Source organism: Drosophila persimilis, unplaced genomic scaffold, assembly GCF_003286085.1.
Source record: "Drosophila persimilis strain 14011-0111.01,24,50 unplaced genomic scaffold, DperRS2 tig00000124-arrow-pilon, whole genome shotgun sequence".
In the NCBI taxonomy this organism is placed as follows: Eukaryota; Metazoa; Arthropoda; class Insecta; order Diptera; family Drosophilidae; genus Drosophila; species Drosophila persimilis.
In genome coordinates, this window is record NW_020825294.1 from 7,927,208 (window position 1) to 7,951,200 (window position 23,993).

Sequence of the window (23,993 nt, forward strand, 5' to 3'; positions counted from 1 at the left end):
CTCTCTCTCTATGTCGCTGTAGCGCTCCCGAGAAATGGTCGCGGCACACTCTGGGAATATTGGAATATCGCTGCTCGTTTTTGGCGCGTTTGCGCTTTGCGATTAATGCGCTTGTGTAAATAAACAATAAATATTAAGTGCGCTCCACGCCGTGGGCCAACTGGGAAGAGGCTGAACAGTCCGGCCGGCAGGGACTGGGGTGGGCTTCGGCGCGCAATTAAATGTAGCACTTTATGCTGGGCACGATCTCTGGGAAGATCTCTCAGCGCCTCCATGGTGGGTGGCATGCGTGTAGTCTCCCCAGCGCCTGGAGGCCTCCCTAGCCATCGTCCACCCGCGTCCATCCTGCTGTGGGCTGCGCACGAGCTGCATTTGGCTGCCATGCTCGGTGGGGCTGATCGAGTCCCGCTCCCTCCTTGGTGCCCCGGTCCGGATCTGGCCTCCCTTCTCCACTCAAGGCGTAACGCACAAATTGTATGGATTATGCGCCTGCCACTGCCATGCACTTTTCTTGGGGCGAGCACAGGTATCGCTGGCTGACTTTTGCCTCTTCTTTCATTTTGGCATGCCCCGTAAATTTTCATTTGATTTGCAAAGCAATCTGTTTGTTGTGTAATAAATTAATGCACTTGGTTTGGTTTCAACGCTTCGAGAGGATCTTGTAAATGGCTAGGCGCTGGGCTGGTGGCAGGGGGGGGGGGACGAAGGGAGGCGCACCCACTCAAGCAGTCGACGGCAGCAGCTGTTGAACTATTGCCATTCGAGCATGTGCTCTGAAAAGGTGATCGCAGAGGTCAAAGGGCAACCAATTGACGCCATTCGTAACGCTGCGGCGTAACAAATATAGATCTTAAACCGATAAAAAGGTATACCCTATATTAAGGAAAACATCTTTAGGGTCTTCCAGTACTTCGTGGAACAATAAAATAGGATTGCAGAATCTTTGAGGTAGATCTTTGAACTTGCTTAGGTTTGTAGGATCTATCTTGACTCAAGATTGGCGCCTTTTGGTTACATTTCATAGTCGACTTATAAGTACATACGCCATTCATCAGAATTATTATTCTGTGTGGTGTAATAAACACTTACTCTAGTTCCTACGACCTTGACTTAGTCTTATAGTCATAGTCGTGCCATATAGCCGCCACGCAGAACGTGCAGATGGATATTCGATGGAAACTCCGCTCCAATTGTTTACAGATACATTTAAATGCAATCCGTTCTACCTGGAATCAACCATAAGATAATAATTTTCATTTGCTTACATATCGCTTATATAACGCGGGCGAGCGTGTGCGCCGCGATACCGGGAATGGAATGGAATGGCGAAAGGTCGGGCAACAAATTAAAAACGCAGAAAAGCGTGGCGGCGGCTACTTGTTCCTGTTGTACTTACTGAGCCAATTTAAGGGGCATGTAGTTGTAGCCGTATCTGCATACATATATCTAAATCTGTATAGGCCCGAGTATCTGTATCTGTATCTGTAGCTGCCGGAGAGCAGGGCAGGTGCTGCCTGGGGCCGCAGCGCTTTGCTTTTGATGTTGATTAATTGCAAAAGCTGTTGATTGATTTTTATTGCAAATATTGATAAAAAGTTCTGTATTAATTAACGTGAAAAACACGCGTTGTGTGTTAATTGGAAAATAGTTATTGAAACTAAACAGAACCCGGAGCTAAGTGAGCGTACGAGCAGAAAACGGCAGCCACAACGAACGGACGAACAAACAAACAGACCGTGAGATACAAGATACAAGTTGCATTTTGTAGAACGTACAAATTAACACGGCCAAAAAAAAGGAGAGAAAAAGAATAGTTTCGACACAAGAGCGACTACTGCTGCGGCCAGAGTATCTACGGGCTGTACGAGATGTATCTCTGTATCGGTGTATCTCTGTATCGGTGTATCTGAGATATGTACCAGCTAGCATTTGATTTATGCTCAACTTTGATATTTACCGCCTAATAAACAAAAAATTAACGCAAACGCAGATAGAGCAGGCCGGATTATAGTTGTATCTGTGTATCTGTATATCTGTACATCTATGTATCTATTTGTGAGCCCGATACGATTCGATTTTCGCTTTGATTTGTACTTGACATGCGTGTGTCTGTCAGAGGGGCAATTAAACAACATCAGACAGAGTGCCAGCGAGGGCTTACCATCCACCATAGACGGCCGCTGGGTCGAGCGCCCTCTAAGCGCCAGGGACCACGAGCGTTGAAAGGCCAAGCGCTAATATTTTGTATTTGTTTGGGCCTCGGCACCGCACCCGAGAAGGCAGCCACAGTCCGGGGCTGTAGAGGGCCACCAACGTAGCCGGTAGCTTGGGAACGGGCTAGATCTGTTGATCTGTGAATGATCCCCGAAAAGATCGGGGAGTTGTCAACAGACAACTTTGTACGTACTCGAATCTCTGAATCATTTTGGTATCGCCTTGGTAATTAGTCAACTGAAGTGGCCAAAGGGTACGTCACTCGTCAGAGGAATGCGGTGCGCCTTGAAGTCATTGTGGATACTCGGCAGGACCAAGGAACCTAAGCGATAAGTCGCCCGACAGTCTCTCTCTCTCTCTCTCTCTCTGTTGGACTCTAGCGAGTCATAAATCAACGAAGAACACGGCAATGAGGCAACATTGCCCCGAGCCAGACAATTGGCATGGCTAATGCGAATGGCAACTCATAAATTTATTAATTTTTAATTAAACTTACAACGATTTGTAATTCCAACGTGGTAGCTCCATTTATGGCCACAACTCGGTGACCAACCAGTTGGCCAACTGAATGAATCTCTGCCGGGGCCGGGGCTGGGGCCGGGGCCGGGCTCTGCTCCTCCTGGCTGGGCTGGGCCGACTCCAGCCCGGAAACAACTCATTATCCTAATTAAAACGTGCGCCATGCGCGCCCCGTTGCCATATATGAGCAATGCACGCGATCTGGCAATCGAGGCGAGTCCGCGTCTGCGGCTGCATGCGAAATTAGAAGATTGCTTCGATTGGAGATGGGAGATGCACGCCCGATAAGCTGGAATGCATGTGGTCAAGACCATGCTTTTGAAATGGAGAGAAACATTCTATAACCGTAATGGATCTTTGAACCAACTTTTCCGATATCGTGGTTACCAATACTTAGACTTAATCGTATCTCTTATCTTCCGAATTCTACAGAAGTAGAGTGGCTTATACTCCGATGATCCACTCACGATCACGCTCCCACCTCCAAAAGCATAGCTGATGACGAGCGCCTGTCTTCCATTCATACGCACTGTGGACAGTCAGTCAGTCAGTCAGTCGGCGCAGAGTCCAGAGCCATTCACCAGACCAGGCTAGAACAGAGCTGGACAGCTTCTCCGACTTGTCCTGCCCAAAACGGGATGAAGATGGGACAGGGACAGGGGGTGCGGTGCGGGGCGGGGCGGTGCAGCTTTCGTTCATTGTCATGCGTTGCATTTACAAGATGCCAGCTGGCAATGGCAACATTTCGCAGCAATTGCCCAGAATTGTTGCGGCAACATTGCGGCTGCTCAACATGTTGCTGTCCCATGTTGCATACTGATCGAGTGCGGCTTCTTTGGCTGCTGCCTGACATGAATGGCTTTAACCATTTTTGGTCCTACAGTTAAATACTGGAGAGCAGAGCCACATCTGTGGCTACGGGGGGACCCGTACAATGCATTCATAATGAGTCAAATGTGCCGCGGCTTCCCTATGAATGAACCTCGTAAATAGCTCGCCCCGCTCTCCGTCGGAGCGCAGGAGCGGTGGAGTTTATAAATTGTGCTGGCAAAGTTTATAAATTATTTTCAATGTCAAACATAAGCCTTACGAGTATAAATAAACACGTTACACGTACCCACTAAAAATAGATCAATAGCGAGTGGATCGCTGGTGGATTCGAGGCGAATCCCCCCCTCCCTCTCATTGGGTCAATTTGTGAGATCCACAACAGCCCCAGCCAAAGCAACAACAATAACCACAACTGGTTAAACAAACAAACAGAATTGCATTTTGCAAAAATTGAATTTCATCTTGCGGTTGCACTTAATTTGGCAATCGTTGCAATAATTTTGTTTACAATTTACGAGTACGCGTACGAAAGAGAGACTAGTACGAGTATGGGTGTGTAAACTGTGTTGTGCCTTCTCCAAAAGATCTTCACTTCTTCTCTTCTCGATTCCCATGGTGTGGTTGTTGTTCCGGTTGTTGCCTCATCGCTCTCATCGCCGCCTCGTGTTGCGTTTGCTTTGTGGTTTCTCTGCGGTTGGGCGGCGAATTTATGGCGACAAGGTGACAGATTCTCAAACGATTTTATCATCTTGGCAACAAAACTTGGCCCGAATCAAATGTTGTTTGCTTTGGAGATGCGTAGACGCTTAGTTCGATTATTTTATGGCTTTTGGATTTTTGATTTGGCTCTAAAGTAGCCAGAGCTATTGCCGGAGCATGGAAAATGTAACGTACCTTTATGGCCGTGCCGATGTTTACTTTCCGAATTGAGGTCTGACTGTTGAGATCCCAAAAAATTGGGTGGGCGAAGAGGAAACATTGTATTTATGGGCAGCAAATATGGATATCAAACGTTGACTCTAAGTATGGATCTCTTTGGATCCTTCCAGCACCTGTAACATTCGCCCATTCCTAACCCATTCTGCCTCTGGTCACACTCTATCCGAATAGTATGCGTCCGATTCAAGAGTTCATTTAAAGTAATAACTAAAATAAAGTATTGATATACTCTAAGTATGGATCCTTTTGGATCCTTCCAGCACCTGTAAAATTCGCCCATTACTAACCCTTTCTGCCTCTGGCCACACTCTATCCGATTAGTATGCGTCCGATTCAAGACTTCATTTAAAGTAATAACTAAACTAAAGTATTGATGCATAAAAATCAGCCATAAATATGAGGCAATATTTATGTAAGTGGCGATTATTGCGCCATTACGATTAGTTAATGTATTAACAGCCCCCGAGTACGTTCAAGAACGGGCCAGCCACAAATGGAAAAGTGAGTGTTTACAGCCGGCGAAGCGGAGAAGACAAAGTAAATTAATGTGTTCTCTGTTGCGGGTTCCGAAATAGTTTGTATAAACACCAAGGTTCTCCTCACCGTGCCAGATAGATCTGCCACTCGAGAGGGGCAATCGGAGGGTGGGGGGGCATAGATCTGAGAATTACGGGGGCTTCGACAGGAGATTGAGACGTCTGCTTAAATATTTATGAAATCATAAAATTTTATGTTTCCCTTCCGCGTGGCACTTGACACTAATGCCGCCATTTGGGGAATTTGTCGAGCCCAAAATCGAGCTCTGAAGTTGCTGGTGCTGCGGTGCTAATGATGATTTTGATGTGCAGCGAATGGATTGGCTGCAGGCTAACGGGGCCATTTTCACGGCGATTACGTGAAGTACTCCCCATCGTCCAGATACCGTTTCCCCCCCCCCCACCTTCCCACCGGGCCGTTGTTTGTTTTATGCCCGAATTGTTGTTTTACAATTGCTGTAAATAAATAGAGGCCGCCAGATCAAAGACCTATCAATTAGCACCAGCTTCGATTATGTTGCATGCTGCACTTGCCTGCCCCCGGCCCTTATTTTGTTGCAATTCACACCCAATTAGTAATAAATTTGAATGCATGCTGCAATATTCCCTCGTCTCGTCTCGTCCCGTCTCGTTTCGGATCCACGCTGCCATTCGCCACAACAGTTATGGGTGCCATTAAGTTTTATCGATGGCGCTCCGCTCTGCTCCGTCTTGGAGCGGATTTGATTTGTGGCCCACTCGAGAGGGCTGGCGAGCCCATTCACCTTTGATATTCTCACACGTTCCGATACAGAAACCAACCAAACTTAATTGCAATTGACTTTTAATGCTCATGCGGGCTGCCCGCTGTGTTAATTCGAATTCAAACTGTTTCCATAAAGTGGAGTGGCCAAGTGGCCAAGTGGCCAAGTGGGAGCCATGTGGCCATGTCCCAGCTCTAGGCAAACGTATTGCTCCACCCCGAGGATGACGGGCACGGGCAGGATGATGAGACGGCAGTCTATATTACATATAAGTAATACCCAGCCCCCCTCCACCACTCTACACTGGGAATAATATATGAATCCAATGGAACGGCATTGAAAATGACTAAGAACTTTCAAAGAACATTTATTCTATGCCATTCGTGATTTTAGCAAAGGTTCAACACAATAAAAGACATTCATCTGAGTCTGATATCATTCTAAAATAGAGCCTTGGGAATTGGGACTAATCTGAAACTGAGATTCTCCGAAAAAACTATCTTTAAAGTTCTACGATCGTCCTCCCTGGGCAGAGACCTGTAAAATGTCCCAAAAATATGCAAAATTACATAAATAATCCACGAAGAAGGCTCTCCCCTCACAAATGTATAAAGAAACAACCCATAAACCAAGTCGTCAAATCATTCCCTATAAATCCCTAGGAAATCAAGCTCATAATTTTCTCCAGTGCATTTGAAAGACTCTCCTTGGAGGAAATTATTAGCTGGCGCTAATAAAATGCCTCACAGTATTAATTTTGTCCGCTTTCGGTGTTGGGTTACCATCAAGAATGCATAAATCAAGCCTTGCCAGGCATCGATCCCGATGGGTAATGGCCGGGCGATTGGAGGAGGCGGCGGCATTGTTACCAATTTATAAACAAACAAACGATTCGGTGGAACACAAAAGAAGGGACATCGATGAGCAGGCATCAAATTACTACAAGATCGGAGCCCAGAGCTCAGTCCATACCGTCTTACAAAACGTTTTCCGAAGCGGGGCACACAAGGATCAGCTTTCACGAGATGCAACTTAGACTGTGGGTCCCCAGTCGCACTGCAGTTGCAGTTTACAGCCAGTTTGTCATTCATCAAACAACGAAACACACAATAATAACGTTTTAATTGAACAAAAGACAAAGCCAACAAGAATCCAGATCCAGTTGAGCAACAATTGACAATTGTCCGTCGGAGATGTCGTAGGAATCAGCCTCGGATCGGATCGCAGTCTTTCCTTTATTCTGTCTGTCCCTCTGTTTGTCTGCAGTTTTGCGGCTGCCTCTTCTTTTGTGCCCCTGTCTCTTCAAGTCTGTATCTGTATCTGTATCCGTAACTACCACTGCCTCCCTGTCTTGTTTTTCTGAAGTGACTGTGACTGTCACCTTTCCATCAAGTTGAAGGCAGGCGGCAGTGAAAGGCTCTACGCTGATGTCCACGTGCCAAGCGGCATTGTTAAGCAACTTTTGTTCAGGTTGCTCGAAGTTAATTGATTAGCTCTCCATCCAAGCAAATACTGCGAAACAAAGCGAATAAACGTATAAAGGATCCCCTAATGAGGTTTACTTGTGGATGAAAACCATTGAAATCCAATAGCAAAACACATCTAATGAGTGGATTATATTTCTGGATGGACTGAGGAAGATACAATACAATAGTGTCTGCCTTGGCTTCCCTCCTTCGCTTCTTACCGCCTGCCAAAGCTTGACTCTGAGAAAATATCCTTTCTCTCCACCCACTACGTGTCCCCGTGAGAGCCCTCATAGTTCAGGCCTGCCTTTGCGTCCAGGACAATTAGGACTCACTCCCCCGTTGCGTGTTAGGGGCAACAGAATGCAAAAAGGGATCATGATGATCCTGCTGCGTTGCAGGTCCAGGTCCAGGCAAAGGGAAAGGCCATGGCAATGGCAATGGCAATGGCCTGGCATGTGGTCGGTAGACAGCCGTCTCCTTCCCCGTCTCGTGCCCCTCCGAACAGTGTCAAGGAGTTTTTGCGCTGTAAGATGTTTTTGCCAAGCACTTGCCGCTGCGGGCCAAGTCGTTTACAAATGACACACGAGCCGAGAGGGGCAGGAGGTTGATAAATGAACTGCAGCTGATAATGGATTTCGTGTTTCGGGCGGGATGGCCAGTGAAAGTAGCGCCGATGGTGAAGGTTCCATGGCGGGCTCGAGTTCCAGGGATGGCAAAATATGAGATAAGCCTACCAGATAGCGGGCCATGGACTCGATTTGAGGTGGTCCAGGCCGAAGAGCCGGAGAGCCGAAGAGCCGGGCCTAGGCCCCGATAAGCAGTGCCGTACGAAAGGTAATTAAATGCCATTAAAGTTGAGTGAAGAGAATGCCAGCATTCCATCGAGCAAATGTATCTGTATCTGTTTATCTGCTGGATGCAGTGAGAGTGGAGTTGCTGAGCAGAACGAGCAGCAAAAGAAACCAAACAAAACGAAGGAGGAGCTCAGAACACACACACACACAGAGAGTCAGAGTCAGAGACAGAGACAGATAAAGATGGGACTGGGACTGGGACTGGGACGGGGACTGGGCGACGGACAAATCAGACGGCGGCGCTCGACGATTAACATACAAAAGGATTTCGAAGAACTTTGGATCCCGCCTTCTTCTCATTGTGTCTGTGCGAGTGTCTGGGTGTGTTTCTGTTTTTTTTTTTTGTTTTTGTATCTCTGCAGTCCGTCGCTTCTTGTGGTTCGTTTTTCGTTCCCTCTGCGCCAATGGGCATGAATCACTTTGGGGCTGCAGAGCAGCAGAGCACCAGCAGAGGGCTGGGCATGTTTCGGTGAGGCAGCCAAAGCGACGACAGGGATTCAGGTTCGGCTTTGAACCAACTGCATCCTAAGCTAGACTCTAAAGTGCTTACTAACAGTTTCTTCCGGCTAGGGATAACTGACAAATTGCCTGGAAATATGATGCTCACAGTTGGACTGGGCAGGGGAGGGGAAGGCAGGGGCGGGCAGGGGAGGAGGAAATGCCAAGGGCCGGTCAGACGGCGGCAAGTGAAGTGAAGAACAGGGACAAAGGCTACTTAAGAAGCCTTGGCGCCAGTTCCATATGGTGTATGTGTGTGTGTGTGTGTGTGTGTACCAGAGAAAAGCCGCACTGTCTGGCAACGCTTAATTTGGCCAGCCTCCGGTCCAGACGTCGCGACCAAGCACCGACGCCACTGAGTAGGGATCTGAGATACTTTCTAGAGTCGAATACTACCATCTTTTGGGATTCATAGTGTCTTTATACACTATATTGAGTGGCTTCCAGTAGGAGAAACAGACAAGGATATCAAGGCGTCAAAGCTCTGACACGTGGTAGTCAGATATTAGAACTCCCCAGGAGGAAAGCTTCCAAAGATAGAATATACATACAAAAGAATAGAGAGATATATTTATTTGTTATCCAAAGTGTTAGATATTACCCCTTCTTCTAGCCCTCTTGTACGCCTTCTCGTACCCCTTTTGTAACCCTTTTGTACCCCTTCTTATACCCCCTCTTGTACCCCTTCTCGAACCCCTTCTTATACTCCCGCTTCAGAGCCCTTTTTTTAGAATCTTTCCTGCCTTCTTCTGCAGTTCAAGGCAGTCGCTGAGAGCCAAGTTAGTCAGCCAGGCGGCTCCACCTACCGCGATTCGAGCGCCGGCGTCGTCGTCGTCGTCGACTTGGCTGGCTTGCAGCACCTGCTGTCTTGGCAACAACTGCAAAAGTCGCAGCAGCAGGAGCAGGCGCAGCAACAACAACCACAATCTTTTGTGGCAGAGTCACGTTGGCTGCGCATGCGCGGGTGTTTTCAGGTTGAGTCGACTAAAGTAAAGAGTCATCTCTGGGAGCGGGAGCGGGGGCAGCGGCAGGGGGAGAAGCAGAGGAACAGCTAAAAAAGAAGGCAGTTAAAATGCATTTAGCTGCTGTGCGCTGGTATTGGTGCGGCTCTGTGCTAGCGAGAGTATCTGTGTGCGCGAGTGTGAAAGAGCCAGCAAGTGTCATTCCTATGGCGGCCGCTGCCCTTTTTTTTACTTCTTGCCAACCAATAAAATTATACTAATTCCTGACTTTTTGATTTCATTTTCTGTTTGTGCAACGCCCGTGTATCTGTGTATCTGTGTGTGTCTGTGTATCTGTGTATCTGTGTGGTTGCTAAGGATTTCGTTACCTAAACACGAACACACGTACAGACACCCGCCGAGTCATAGATACAAACACAGACACAGAGTCTTGAAAAGAAAACAGCTCGACTCGGGGGCTCTCGCTCACTCCTGTGGCCCCTGTGCTGTACGGCCCCTGGGCCCAGGCGATCTGGCTGCCTTTCTGGCTGGCAGCTTCAGACTCCAGCTCCAGGAATGCGTGATCGCGACCGGGCGAGACAGTTCGGTTTCATACTTGGCTCATTGCGCTCGTGCAACACCCCGAAAAGAGTAGCGAGGTTCTCAAATGTGCCCCTCTCTACTGGCTGAACTCGGCAGGAAAACGGTTTAAGGCTTTCGTAGTCGCTTTCTTGGACACTCTGGAAATACAAAAGTAAGTCAAGAAGATATTGGTGGCCAGAGGAAACTGTAGGATTCCGATATCCATACCCATAAGGCAAAGAATATATATTCTCAATGATATTCTAAATTGTTGCCGTTTGGGGAACTTTTGTTCCTTTCTTGCTAAAAAAAAAATATTTTTAAGTTTATAATTCATTGAAAAATTCGATTTTCAAAAGTATTCATCGGTAAAATAGTTACTTCAGTTAGAAAGTGTCCTCAAAGAGTGTCGAAAAGTGGCAGATAAATTCCTGAGAGAAAGCTACGAATATTACTCAACGTTTCCGGTGTTTCCTTTCTTATAAGCCACCCTCAACGAATCAGAAAAAAGTAGGGAATGAAATTTGAGTGCGCTCAAATGATGAAATCCCGAGTAATATCCGGAGAGTATTTTACATTCGACATTCTACATTTTATCCCGCCGTATATGTGGGTCGGTACGATCTGTAAGATAGCATATATTCGGCATATTTATTACTAAAATTATTTATGATATGGGTCTCGTTTTGTACGAAATTCTGACTTAAAACTCCACTTTTGTATGATAAATTGCGACGAGCGAGCCATCCGACTTGACTGTTGGTGTGAGTGAGAATGTGAGTGGAGTGGAGTGAAAGAGAGAGAGAGGCAGAGAGAACGAAACGAAGAAGATTTTTGACGTCGTGCTGGCTGGCTGGGAAACTGAAAAGTGGCGCTAGACGAGGTGCGTGATCATGATCATTGCCCCGATAATGATCATCCCAAAGAGGATGATGATGATGTGCAGGAGGAGGCGGAAGCGGCGGAGGAGGAGGAGGAGGGGGCAAGAACCAAAACTTTGAGAGGGCGCGCTCTCGTGTGTCTCAACGTCTGTCTCTCTCTTTCAAGTATTGCTCTCAAAGTGGAGCTGCCCGAAGACGAGAAACGAGCGGCGCGAACAGCGAACGCTCGAAAGCCGAACACGAGCGAGCCGAAGAGGCTTCGGTCGGCTGTTACTGTATCTGTATCTGAGTATCTGAATCAGGTAGAGGTAGACAGAAAGGCGTTAGTCGTTCCACAGCGCTGATCGAGTTTAAAACTATCCCGCTGCACGGAGAGCACAGAGCGGAAGCCAAAGTAAAAACTTAACATTACGAAAAACACACACAGCCGAAAGCTTTAAAGAAAATCCGTACTGCGGCGCGTTCAAACCCAAAGCGATAAATGTTCCAAAATTTGATGCAGAAACAAAGAAATCGATGAGTGTGTGCTGCCAAGTGGTGCGTGTGTGCGGTGTGTGCGGTGTGTGTGGTGTGGTGTGGAATGGAATGCCAACCGACAAGTTGTAAAGGGAAACCCTGAAATCTGAACAGCCGCCAGCCAGCGGCAAACAAAACTGTGAATACGAAACAAATACACGCAGCAGATACTGCCAAAGAGATACAGATACATCTCTTGTCTCTCGCGTGTGAAGTGCGCATCGAATAAAGCAACAACAAACAAAAACAAAAACCTAGCAAAAACAACAATAAATCTGCATAAACAATTGAGTCTCTCCTTGGAAAATATGTGGATTACAGCTACGACACGGCCCCGATGCCGCGGCGAGTGCTCGGACAAATGGCAAACGGGAAGAAAGTAACTGAATCCGAATGACAAGTGTATCTGCCAGATACTCACTGGGGAGAGTGTCATGTGCCGCGGCATTCCGACCGCAGCAACAACACGAAGCACAAACACCCAGCGCCTGGAGTGCGGCAATACAATTTTCAACAAGAACTCGATCTACTTCATCTACAATTATCGCAAGCGAAAAACCAAAACCAAACCAAACGGAGATACAGTAGCCGAAACACGCACGCCACCAAAACCGAAACCGAAACAGCAACAGCAACAGAAACAGCAACAGATACACAGTTACAGGTACAGATGCAGATGCAGATACAGATACAGATACATATACAGAGCGAGTGAGAGTGAGAGAAGTCCCTATCAGATATTTACACAAACGTGATTTATTTGAAAAGCGAAACGAGAGGCACAACAACAGTACTGAACGGAAGCCTCAAGTGCCATAAACATCTGTAAATTGTGCAAATATATCGGAGTGTAACCAAAAGCCGCACGGCGCGATAACGCACTCGCAGTGGCAGTGGCAGTAACCGTCGCAGACGTCATAAATTCAGTGGAACGAAAGGTGTCAGCCCAGCCTATAGACAGACCACGACAAGACCCCCGACCGACGAGACAGTTGGTCGCTTTTATTTTGCTTGCTTTTCGGGCAATCCATCAATATCTCTCTCTCTCTCTCTCTCTCTATATACAAACGGCGCTCAAATTAACGACTAAACACATGTCGTATAAATACCCACAGAAACGGGCCCACAAAGATCCAATATCAAGCGATATCATTCAACCATAGGAAACTTTATAAGACTGAGGTGAGTCCCGAACCAGATCTCGTTGGGGTTTTTCTTCTCGATATGCATTATTTTCACCCGCTTTTCCAAACCCTTCCCCCAGCTCGGACGGAGCCTAAGCTTATGTAAATGTGTCCCCAAAAAATCTGAACTTGGACAAGCTGTGAGAACCGCACACAAAACTGAACCATTGCATAACCAGAGTGGCATTCGATACGGAAAATTTGATATTGTTTGGGGAATGTTTGCTGGGAGGGGGCGGGGGGTAATGCATGTGGCTTCCAAGGGAGAGGGGATATCATTTCAAGTTGTTCTTTGACTCCAAAGCTGGAGAATAATTATTCGTAATGGGGAGATTACTCCAGATACATTAGATTTAATATCCTTCAAATCAACCAATCCCCATCCCTATAGAGAGGGCGTGATTACCAGCTCGAATCTTGATTTCCTTGCAACCCCTAGGCCTCCTCCGCCAGAGTTAATCAAAATATTTCTCCACGTACATCATAATTGTATTGAGGACTGTCTATCAGTGTTCTGGGAACTCGCTTGACCTTTGTTGGCCCGCACAATAAAGTACCGTACTTTCCGAAGATGAGACCCTCTTAAAAGGTGGAGAATAAAAAAAAAAAGAGAGATGGTCACATAAAAAGCGGCGGCAAAGACAAAACAAAAACGTCAATATCCTGGGGACATAAATTATATACAAAAATATAGATTTCGGTGCAGTTTACTTCTATTGTATCTGTATCTGTATCTGTATCTTTGGCCCAGCGAGGGTTTTGCTAATTGCTGACGTTGTGCGGCACAGATACAAATGTATCTGTAATTGTGTGCGTGTGTGTGTGTGTGTGTGTGCGATGATATTGGGTAACCGGAATGAAACGTTAATAAAAAATGTGTCAATTTGCGAAACATTTCGAAGTTTCTTTATTTATATTTTTATTTGTATTTTTTTGGTCTTTGAAATTTGAACTTTAGCATGGGCTTGCGACATTTCACAGTTCGAATAGAGAGGCAAGTCCGTGCCATAATTCATTGAGTGGACGAATGGCCGAGCTTGAAAATCCCCGAAAACCCCCGGGCGGGCAGGTAGAGCCGCTAGCATGTGGGAAATGTTGGAAAACAAAAAGTAAATAGAGGAGAAAATCAAGCTGAAACTCAAGCCACACGCTTGGCCACAGAACCTGGCGAGTTCTGGGAACGTATTTAAGACAAACAACAAATTATGAACAAATCATAAACATATTTATGAAATTCACCCATTTCATTCACCCTTCCCCCGCCGCCGGCCCGCTCCACACTGGCTCTCTCTCTCACTGCCGCTTAAGATTTCCCAATTTTCAATCCGTCTTATCAGAGCTGGAAGATCTTTTTCAGCCCTCACCGCCGGATGAGGACTGGAGGGCTCTCTACGGGTCTGGGGACTGGGACCGGGACCGGGACTGCACCCCCCAGCGTGTGCCATCTTCCATTCTTCTTCCCAATTTAACAATTTTCGAAAATTCCTTTTGCGCCCAAGCGCCCTGTCATATAACAAATTTTTTTTAGTACAAGATAAGATGCGTATCTTTATGTGAAGAACAACATGTAATTTGTTCTAGGTGTGTGTTTCTGTGCCTGTACCTTTTGGGCGCATCTTGAGATAAAATCTTGGAAATTTATTGCCTATAACCAAAATATATAGAATACTTCTAATAATTTTCATAAATTTTCCAGATAATTCCAGTGGGTTTTTAGTTTTGATTCTCTGTGAATTGCCGCCTGTTTATAAATCAAAGCCCGTGCGATAAGAACGCGGATTGAAACCTCTCTAATAACCGAAAACTTGCATCGAACCCCACATTGGATTGACCAGGGGGGCCTGTGACAGGGCAGGGGGGTGCCCTGGGGGCAGGGGCTGCATGGGACTATATTGAATTTCTAAGCGTAGACATAAAACGGGGCACAGCGAATGCTTTTGGTATGCCGATATGGCCCAGAAGATCGCGTGTCAGTCCGAAAGGTGCAATGTCCGCCCGGATTGCAACACTTGTACATAGGTAGGGGGGAGGGAGGGGGGCCGGGTTGGATATGAGTGTTTTAGAGAGAGAGAGAGAGAGAGGAGAGCCAGCCATTTTTTAGTTGCACCTTTCACCCTTGTGGGCCATAAAAGTTTCGTGGCAGGGCAGGGCAGGGCAGACCAGAGCAGGCGCTTCTTGAAATGTGCCAAGAAGAGTGCCCGGAGTGCCAAAGGAAGCGGCAGCAGCAGCAGCGGCAGCGGCAGCGACGGCGAGTCGCAGTCGGCGTCTCCCACGCAGCGACGCTGGCCGCAGCAGCGCTGCCTCTACCTGTGGTACCTGCCGAAAGAGCCCGATCGTGTGCCTCTCAGTCGAGCATCGCACGTCGTCGGGCACACACAGGCGCACACACACACACACACGCACGCACGAACAGAGGCAAGCAGAGTGAGCGAAAGAGCTGGGCCCGGCCCGTATAGTCGTCTCGCTCCAGCTCGGGGCCACACTCAAACACCGAAGCGCTCAAACGCTTGAGTGAAAGAGCGGAGGACCGATCGATCCGAAGAGTAACCCTTTTCGACAAATGCTAAACCATTTCTCCCATGTTTCTGTATCGTTCCAGAGTTGCAAGCGACCATGCGCGCATGGATTCTACTCCTCGCAGTGCTGGCGACTTCTCAACCGATCGTTCAAGTTGCTAGCACCGAGGATACGAGTATATCCCAGAGATTCATCGCAGCCATAGCGCCTACCCGCACTGAGCCATCAGCAGCATCAGCAGCGGCTGCGGCAGCAACGGCCACGGCAACAGCAACAACAGCATTAGCAAAAGCATTTAATCCCTTTAACGAATTGCTCTACAAAAGCAGTGATAGTGATAGTGATAACAACAACAACAACTACAAAAACCGCAACAACAACAACCTAAATAAAGGCCCAAGGAATAACAAAAACAAGGGCAATAAACATAGCAAAAGTGACGCGAATCGACAGTTCAACGAAGTGCATAAGCCAAGAACAGACCAATTAGAAAATTCCAAAAATAAACCTAAACAATTAGTTAATAAATCCAACAAAATGGCTGTCAAGGATCAGAAGCATCATCAGCCGCAACAGCAGCCGCAACAGCAGCAGCAGCAACATCACAAGCCAGCGACTACGACTGCGCTAACATCCACAGAATCTCATCAATCCCCGATTGAAACAATCTTCGTGGATGATCCCGCCCTGGCCCTGGAGGAGGAGGTGGCCTCCATCAATGTCCCCGCCAACGCAGGGGCCATCATCGAGGAGCAGGAGCCGTCGACCTATAGCAAAAAAGAACTCATTAAGGATAAACTGAAACCAGATCCCTCAACTCTAGTCGAGATCGAGAACAGCCTTCTGTCGCTGTTCAACATGAAGCGGCCGCCCAAGATCGATCGCTCCAAGATCATCATACCCGAGGCCATGAAGAAGCTCTACGCGGAGATCATGGGCCACGAACTGGACTCGGTGAACATACCCAGGCCAGGACTGCTGACCAAATCAGCAAACACAGTGAGGAGTTTTACACACAAAGGTGAGTTTTCAGTTTTCTCAACCAACTTTCGATCTTATATATAATTCGGTGGTATCTAAAACGAGGTCTATTCTTTTCGTATTTGTAAGAGGATCAAGGCAGGGTTGGGACATAATTTCGAGGCATTACAGTCACAGGAAACCGATTTGAACACCGATTTTTAAGCGACGTCCTAGAGGCTCTTAAGATCTAAGCTAAGATCCTTCAGTCCCCTTTGGTTTCCATTCTTCATATCGTAGTCTCAATTAATTTTCAAATACTTTCAATACATTTTAAGAGTGGTGTCTGTTGCATGGATTTGTGGCAATGAGTTCCAACATTGCAAATGGATATCTGGCCGATTTCTTAAGGATTATTTTATGATGAACTCAAGCTTGTCTCGTATCGATTATGATAGCAAATACTTTACTTTGTACGTACATGAATACATAGCTGAGGAATACATAGATTTCCACTCAAAAAAAAGGTCGATACTATCGCTATCACACACTAAAACCTTGATAGTTTTGTTATGCGATGACCTACATTTTTCACCTGCTCTCTGGTTGCCCTGGCTCTCTGGCAAAGGATTCCATACATCTTTTGGATTGATTTCCCCCTTTTTTCCACTCATGGGAAACGCGTACTTTCCGCTACTAAAATGCGAATGAAGAGCGTATCTGGATTTTCCCTGAAATACTGTTTCATCTAAGCGATTTGCATACCTGGCCGAGTGCATCATTCAAGCAGGCGCGAAGAACTGTGGAATCACGCGGAAATTCCGCAGCTTTTCAAAATGAACAGAACGCCGGAGAGGGTAGCAGGCGAAAAGGACAGACAGTGGACAGGTCCTTTTACCTGCCGGGCCGTTAGCCGTGCCCAAAAGTGACCTTGAGAATTTTCAACGGAATTACACCCGGAATGTTTAGCGCATGCGCTAAATGGCTTTTATATTGTATTTGTAGAAATAACAATTATTATTAAAACGTATTTCGCATTATTTTCCGCAGGATTAGAGGGACGGACAATAAAGCAGTTAGAACAGGGCAGGCTAGGCCGGTAACAGCAAACAGGTAACCAATCCAGTCCAGTCCAGTCCAAGCCAACAAACCGGCATGGCTAAGTGTCTAGGGCCAAGTGTCTAAGCCTCAGTTCGGTTTGCCTTGGCTACGCTTCAGTTTTGGTTACGGATTCGGATTCGGGTGCGGCTGCGGGTGTAGGGTTTCGGTTCTTGATTCTCAAAAGAATTTACGACTATTTTCCTTTTGTATGTCCTGTGTGCAGCACTCGAGAGTGGTAAGATGGTAGCTGCTGCGGCATCGACAGCGGCATCGATTCAAATTAAGATTTTTCAGCAAGCGTGCAGAGTTTGCACCTTGCCGGATCGGATCGGATCGGATCCTCAAAGGTAGGCCAGGGTGGGCCAGAGTCTTTAGCACAGGCGCCAGTCGTAAAAAGGCGGCTGGACAGCGGCAACTGGAACGTGCGATTTTCGACCTGTTTTCCCGTTTTCTCTGAGGAAACTCAAGTAGTGGGAGTTTTTAAGCAGGGGCTACTTACGATCGCAGGTAGAAGCCAGGAGAACATGCTCGAATGTCTGTCCGATCACCTGCCGTGGTACGTGGTACGCAAATTCTGTCAGTTTTTATGTCCCCTTCCCCCCCCCTGATCGAGAATCTAGCGGATTATCATAGTTGATTCCCTGATCCGCACTTACAATATCGAAACCACTTTTTCCTGATCCGGATATCGGAGTCTCTCGGGCACTTTGAACCGTTCGCTGATCGCAGAGAAGGGGCTTTGATGCCACATCCTATATGTATGATTCTTACTCAAATCGAAACTCTCCTTCTTTTGCTTTCAATTGCAGATAGTAAAATCGACGACAGATTTCCTCATCATCATCGGTTTCGGTTGCACTTCGACGTGAAGAGCATACCCGCCGAGGAGAAGCTGAAGGCCGCCGAGCTGCAGCTGACCCGGGACGCGCTTGCGCAGGCGGCGGTGGCTTCCACGTCGGCGAACCGGACACGGTACCAAGTGCTCGTCTACGACATCACCCGCGTGGGTGTCCGGGGACAGCGGGAGCCGAGCTATCTGCTGCTCGACACGAAGACAGTGCGTCTGAACAGCACCGACACGGTGAGCTTGGACGTGCAACCTGCCGTGGATCGGTGGCTGGCTACACCGCAAAAGAACTACGGCCTGCTGGTGGAGGTGCGGACGATGCGCTCGCTCAAGCCGGCGCCCCACCATCATGTTCGCTTGCGCCGCAGCGCGGACGAAGCGCACGAGCAGTGGCAGCACAAGCAGCCGCTACTGTTCGCCTACACGGACGATGGGCGGCACAAGGCGCGCTCGATACGGGACGTGAGTGGGGGCGGCGGTGGCGGTGGCGGGGAGGGTGGCAAGGGCAACGGAGGCGGCAGGAATCGGCGGCACCAACGGAGGCCGGCGAGGCGCAAGAACCACGAGGAGACCTGCCGTCGGCACTCGCTCTACGTGGACTTTGCGGACGTGGGCTGGGACGATTGGATCGTGGCGCCACCGGGGTACGATGCGTACTACTGCCACGGCAAGTGCCCCTTCCCGCTGGCCGATCACTTCAACTCGACGAACCACGCGGTGGTGCAAACCTTAGTCAATAATCTCAATCCAGGGAAGGTACCAAAGGCCTGCTGCGTGCCCACGCAGCTGGACAGCGTCGCCATGCTCTATCTCAATGACCAAAGTACAGTTGTGCTCAAGAACTATCAGGAGATGACAGTGGTGGGCTGTGGCTGTCGATAGATTCGATCGAGCCACTGTAGACAGAGCCGAGTGTAAAAAGAGAGACCAATCGAATGAATCGAATGATTCGAATGAATCGAGTGTCGAGAGATCGCGAGCGAGAGAGCATCAAATGCTGTTTGGTTCCAAGCCGTCAATGCTTTAAACACAACGCAAACAAAATGGACTGAATATTTGAATTTTAAGTGTAAATCGTTAGACTTTAATTGTACGAGTATATACATATGGATGCAGCCGATACCCCACAACCCACGCCCCCCTGCCCCCTGCCCCCCGCCCTATCGCGCCACCTTGGAGAGGAGCCTCTGTCAGTTTCCACAGCTAGGCTTTGGAAAACCCTTGATCAGAGCAGATCCCAGCGAGAGAGCAGAGTCAACTGTAAATAGCCGCCATGCCCAGCCACCAGCCACCAGCCACCGACCACCGACCACCAGATAGCCATCGAGGATACACAGGAGCTGCTGAGGAGAAAAACAAAGTGAACAAATTGTATAAAAATGCTAAAATATAACTATTATCTGTACGAGTACGAGAACGAGGAGGAGGAGGAGAACTTTTCTACTAGCCTTTTTTTGTTAATAATTTTATAATGAAAAAAATCACTTGTAAATTTACTAGAGCACTCAAGCGATAATATAATCGATGGAAAATTACTTGAAATTATTTAGGAAATACCAACCCGATATGCACCCACACCCACACACATACAATAACTGTCTCTTGTATATGTTCTGTTCGAAATCCTTATATATCACACTCACCCACACACAAAAAAAAAACATAAATCTACGAAACGGTATTCAAACTTCGTTCCGAAACCAACCTAAACGTAACTGTAAAATAAAAACAAAACAAGATGGAAAATTCTAAACTAAAATAAACTATGCTCTATGAATATACATATAAATATTTACATCGTTATGCGTTCTAAGCTAAGCTCGAATAAATCCGTAAACGTTAATTAATGTAGCCATATAAGATTGAACAGTTAAGCTCAGCATGTTGGATAAATTAGTAGAAACGAAACGGAAAACCACAAAAAAAAACAAACAAAAAAAAACACCAGAAAACTCGAAATGAAAATATCGATTCGTGCCTGATGTTGCAGAGCACGATTTGTATATGTATTTTTTCATATAAACTTTATTATTTTATTTATTTAAAACAAACACACACACACACACATATTTTTGATGATGCAATGAATGCAATGGAGCGACGAGGAAAAAGAAAGAAAGAAAAAAAAAATATAAGAGAAAAAAAATTTATTAAAAACTATTTACATTGAAGTTTATTTTTATTTATTTTATTGTATTTTAGGTGGGGAGGAAAAAAAGGCATGCCAAGAACTTGGAGTAAAAGGCTAAAAAAAATGAATTTAAAAAATAATTATATTCGAAATTTGCCAAAATTATCCATAAAATGTAAACATTTTGGATAGACGGTGTAGCCATGGAGCCAGATGGAAGTATCTCGAGTCCACTATTTCTAAAAAATAAAAAAAATATTATGCATATTGTCGTTTATGAATAAACAGATCATGTTTCGGCTTGCTTCGAGATCGGACCACTATATGGCATAGATGCCATAGAGACGATGGTTCGAAAAACAAGTTTTTGTAAGAAAAGCTTTTACACAAGTCTGAAGATCTTGTCAAAATCTGACCACTTTATGCTACCTATATATTGGAGCTCCCACTAGTGGCATGGTCACTGATGGGTCGTCTACATACTGGCTATAAAGAACAAATTCAATCTCTCAAAGTTCAGTAGTAAAATTCCACAAAAAGAAACACTCCAAAAGAGACGCCATTATCCTTCGAGCCGGATTTGAACCAGCGACCTATGGATGACTGCTCCATAGCTCCATAGGATCTACGAGCCCAATCACTTCTACAGTCCACCGCTCTACCAACTGAGCTATCGAAGGCGTTGTCGAACCAGGTGCCAATTCGAAATTTCCCCCGCTTATCAGACGTCGACAGAAAACAATTGCAAACTGCTTATCGCAGCATAACGTAAGCCCACAAGAAACAGTCAGAGACACGCCCCACGGGAGCAGGCGCGCAGATAAGCAGACAAGAGGCGCAAGAGCACCTTAAGCAGTCTATAGATTACAAATAAAACACATGATGATGTATGCAAATAAATCGGTAGGGTGAAAAACCCGCTACTAGCCCGTGCCACAGCGGGTGCGGGTAATTTGTGGTGCGCCCCAACCTAAATGACATTAAATAAGCCAGATCCAAACGGGTGATAACGATCGGCATCTGTAGACGACTGTGGACGGCTGGCATATCAACTTTCCATCGAGCTGTCTAGAGCTTAACAAATTGCCGGCCAACGGACTGACAGAAATGTGTATGGAAAAACTATTCAAACAGCTGAATGAACTTTGATGCTGATAAGACTGGGCAATAAATTTGAATTATAATAAGTTGATTTCTGTCCAACAGAATTCCAGTAAACTGGTCGTCCAACGCAAAGTCTAGTAGGGAATATTGTCTGAAGAAATTGTGCCTTTTAAAGGCTGCAAACGTTTAAATATAGATAAATTAAATACATTTCCAATATATATAATATTTAATTAAACATAGTGTAGGTGTTTTTGAGAATTAAATAAAACTTGTCATAGTTATTTTGCATTTAAAAAAAAGTCCAGTATTTAAAGCTTTAAAACGTTAGAAGATGAGTTACAATTTTATCCAATATTTCATATAAAAATCACTTATTTTTTTCGGTTTGCATTGAAAAAAAAAACCAAATAGTAGGGAATACTGTCTGAAGAAATATAGCTTTTTAAAGGCTGCGATCGCTGAAATTTTGATAAGTAAAATATATTAAAAATAAATTTTACATTTAATTAAACATTGAGTTGGTGTTTTTAAGTGTTTAATAACACTTAATAAGTGTTGTTTGTCTGCATTAAAAAAAAGTCCGGTATATAAACATTTAAAACCCTAGAACAGACCTTCGATAAATTAGTTTTTTTTTCAAAAATTACAAAAAATATTTTTTTCTAAAATTCTCTAATTTTTAAACTTTTAAAAGAAGCGAACGTCGATGAGTAAAAATTTTTATCAAAATTTAAAAAAAAAGTCTTATATTTAAACTCTAGAAGACACCATCGATGAGTTATAATTTTGTTGGATATATTTTATGAATGAGTACTCAATCAGTCGCATCAATCAAAATCACGCTGCTGAGTGTAATAATCGAGATTGCATTGGGGCTTGCCCTAGACTCAGTTACACTACGAGACCTAGAAACGACCTACATACTCGTACATATAGCTATTTTTAGTCCCAATCAAACCGTTTCAAAACTACAGTGGAACCAGCGTTGAAATCGAGAGGCAATTGCACTAAAAGTTCGAGCCTGAGGGAGCCAAGGAACGAGCCAGCGAATGGGTCAGATGGTTAGATGAGTCACGCGGGGATTGTGTGCTGGCTTATCGGGGAGTAAATTAATTTACCCATCCCCTGGACGACTGCAGCGGCTGCACACTGCACTGTGGCAAAGTGAAATTTTTCGGCTCAATTAAATGACTCATCAGGCGGCAGAGTAGTGATGCTGCCCTGCCACACACAATGTGAGCCACGATAAGGTGTGCCTCGGTCGGGATCCGGGATCTTTGCTAAAACAGTTCCTAGGGGTTTCCTAGGAACTTGGCAATTTTTCGTTGGTTCTGTTAGATTTGAAGAGCCGATAGGGCAGCGCCCACATATAGAGAGAGGAAATTCTGCTGTGGAAATTCATTCAATCATAGCAGAAATTGATACCTAGATCAAGAGGGCCCGGCGACCAGGAGATCTCAAATCGCTGATAAACAAAATTGGGCAAGAAATGTTAAAACGGAGAAACTAAGCGGAGAAACGACTCGAGTCATTCTTAAAAATTATGAGAATTTGTTGTAACATACCTGAGCAAATTACAAATAACTAACCCAGAGGTTACTCGGACCTCGGGACCTCGGGACTCGAGCCCTCGCCGCGGGAATCATTTTTCGTTATCTAACAAGGCATTTTGAGCAATCGATCCACACGCACACAGGGACCGGGTACGGCACGGCACTCTTCTAACCTTACTCAATGGATCACAAACAAATTGCCGCTCATGGCGCTTGGACCGCCATCTCAGCTGTCCCTCATTTCCTCCAACCCATCTGTCGCTCTCTCTCTCTCTGCTGGATGGGTTTTTGGTCGGTAATTATCCGTAAGCTGTCAGTTTTTTCGCTCCGCTTCATCCAATGCACCTTTTTCTGGAGATGGGAACTAAACGATACTCGGACACGAATAGATGTTAAGATATGTTATTCCCACAGCTTTTAGCCCAAGCCAAGAAGGCCTGGAGATTTCGTGAATCACGCTCTCATCCCTAATTTATATACATATATAGATTAACTGATATTGGTCGGCTGGTCGGCATTCGGTTGTGTGTGTGTGTTTTTTATGACTTTCCGCATTTTTGGCATCCTAATTGGTTTGTTAAGTATTTCTCTCGTTTCACCTTTTGGACCCGTCAAAAATTGCCCCTTTGGCTTATCAGGAACACACTTTGTCCGTGGCAGAAGCGGCTCCTAGGCCCAGAAGCGGACCCTGGCGGCCCACCACTTGACTGATAAGCCCGATCGTGTCTTGTGCGCGTCTCGGGCATGAATCACCTGGGCTTCACTTTGGCCCACAGGCGATGCTGCGATGACTCACGGCCGGGCGTTTCCTAGGTGGCCGCACTAATTGTCGCCCCCGATGGCCACCTTCTTTGTTTACACTAGGCGCCTTCCTTTCATCTCACCGAACCACCGAACCACCGAGCCACTCCAGGCAGCGCCGAACCGAAGCGAAGACAAATCGAGTTTTACATTCGTTACTCCCCAAAAACGATCGCCTCACCGCTCTTCTTTCGCCGCCTCTCTCTCACTGATAAGTCGCCATTAATCCAATTGGCTTTTGACTTCGTTTTGCGGCCTCCGAATATAGA

The 23,993-nt window shown here is 46.2% G+C and overlaps 1 protein-coding gene and 1 non-coding gene across 5 annotated transcripts in view; one reads left to right on the forward strand and one right to left on the reverse strand.

The window, feature by feature from the left end:
* Positions 1-20,234, forward strand: part of LOC6596485 (protein decapentaplegic) — a 34,403-nt gene extending 14,169 nt beyond the window's left edge. The window contains exons 1-4 of one of the 4 annotated variants that reach the window (XM_026987768.1): positions 11,382-12,187; positions 12,639-12,705; positions 15,307-16,245; positions 18,095-20,233. In XM_026987768.1, coding sequence (XP_026843569.1) covers positions 15,321-16,245; positions 18,095-19,014 — 1,845 coding nt within the window. In that variant the 5' untranslated portion in view covers positions 11,382-12,187; positions 12,639-12,705; positions 15,307-15,320 and the 3' untranslated portion in view covers positions 19,015-20,233. The other 3 variants (XM_026987770.1, XM_026987767.1, XM_026987769.1) reach the window with 3 other exon arrangements.
* A 594-nt stretch (positions 20,235-20,828) lies between these two features.
* On the reverse strand, positions 20,829-20,943 carry Trnay-gua. Its single transcript has 2 exons — positions 20,907-20,943; positions 20,829-20,864 (listed from the first exon to the last, which is right to left on the reverse strand). It is a non-coding gene; the product is annotated as a tRNA-Tyr (tRNA).
* Between the last annotated feature and the right edge of the window lie 3,050 nt (positions 20,944-23,993).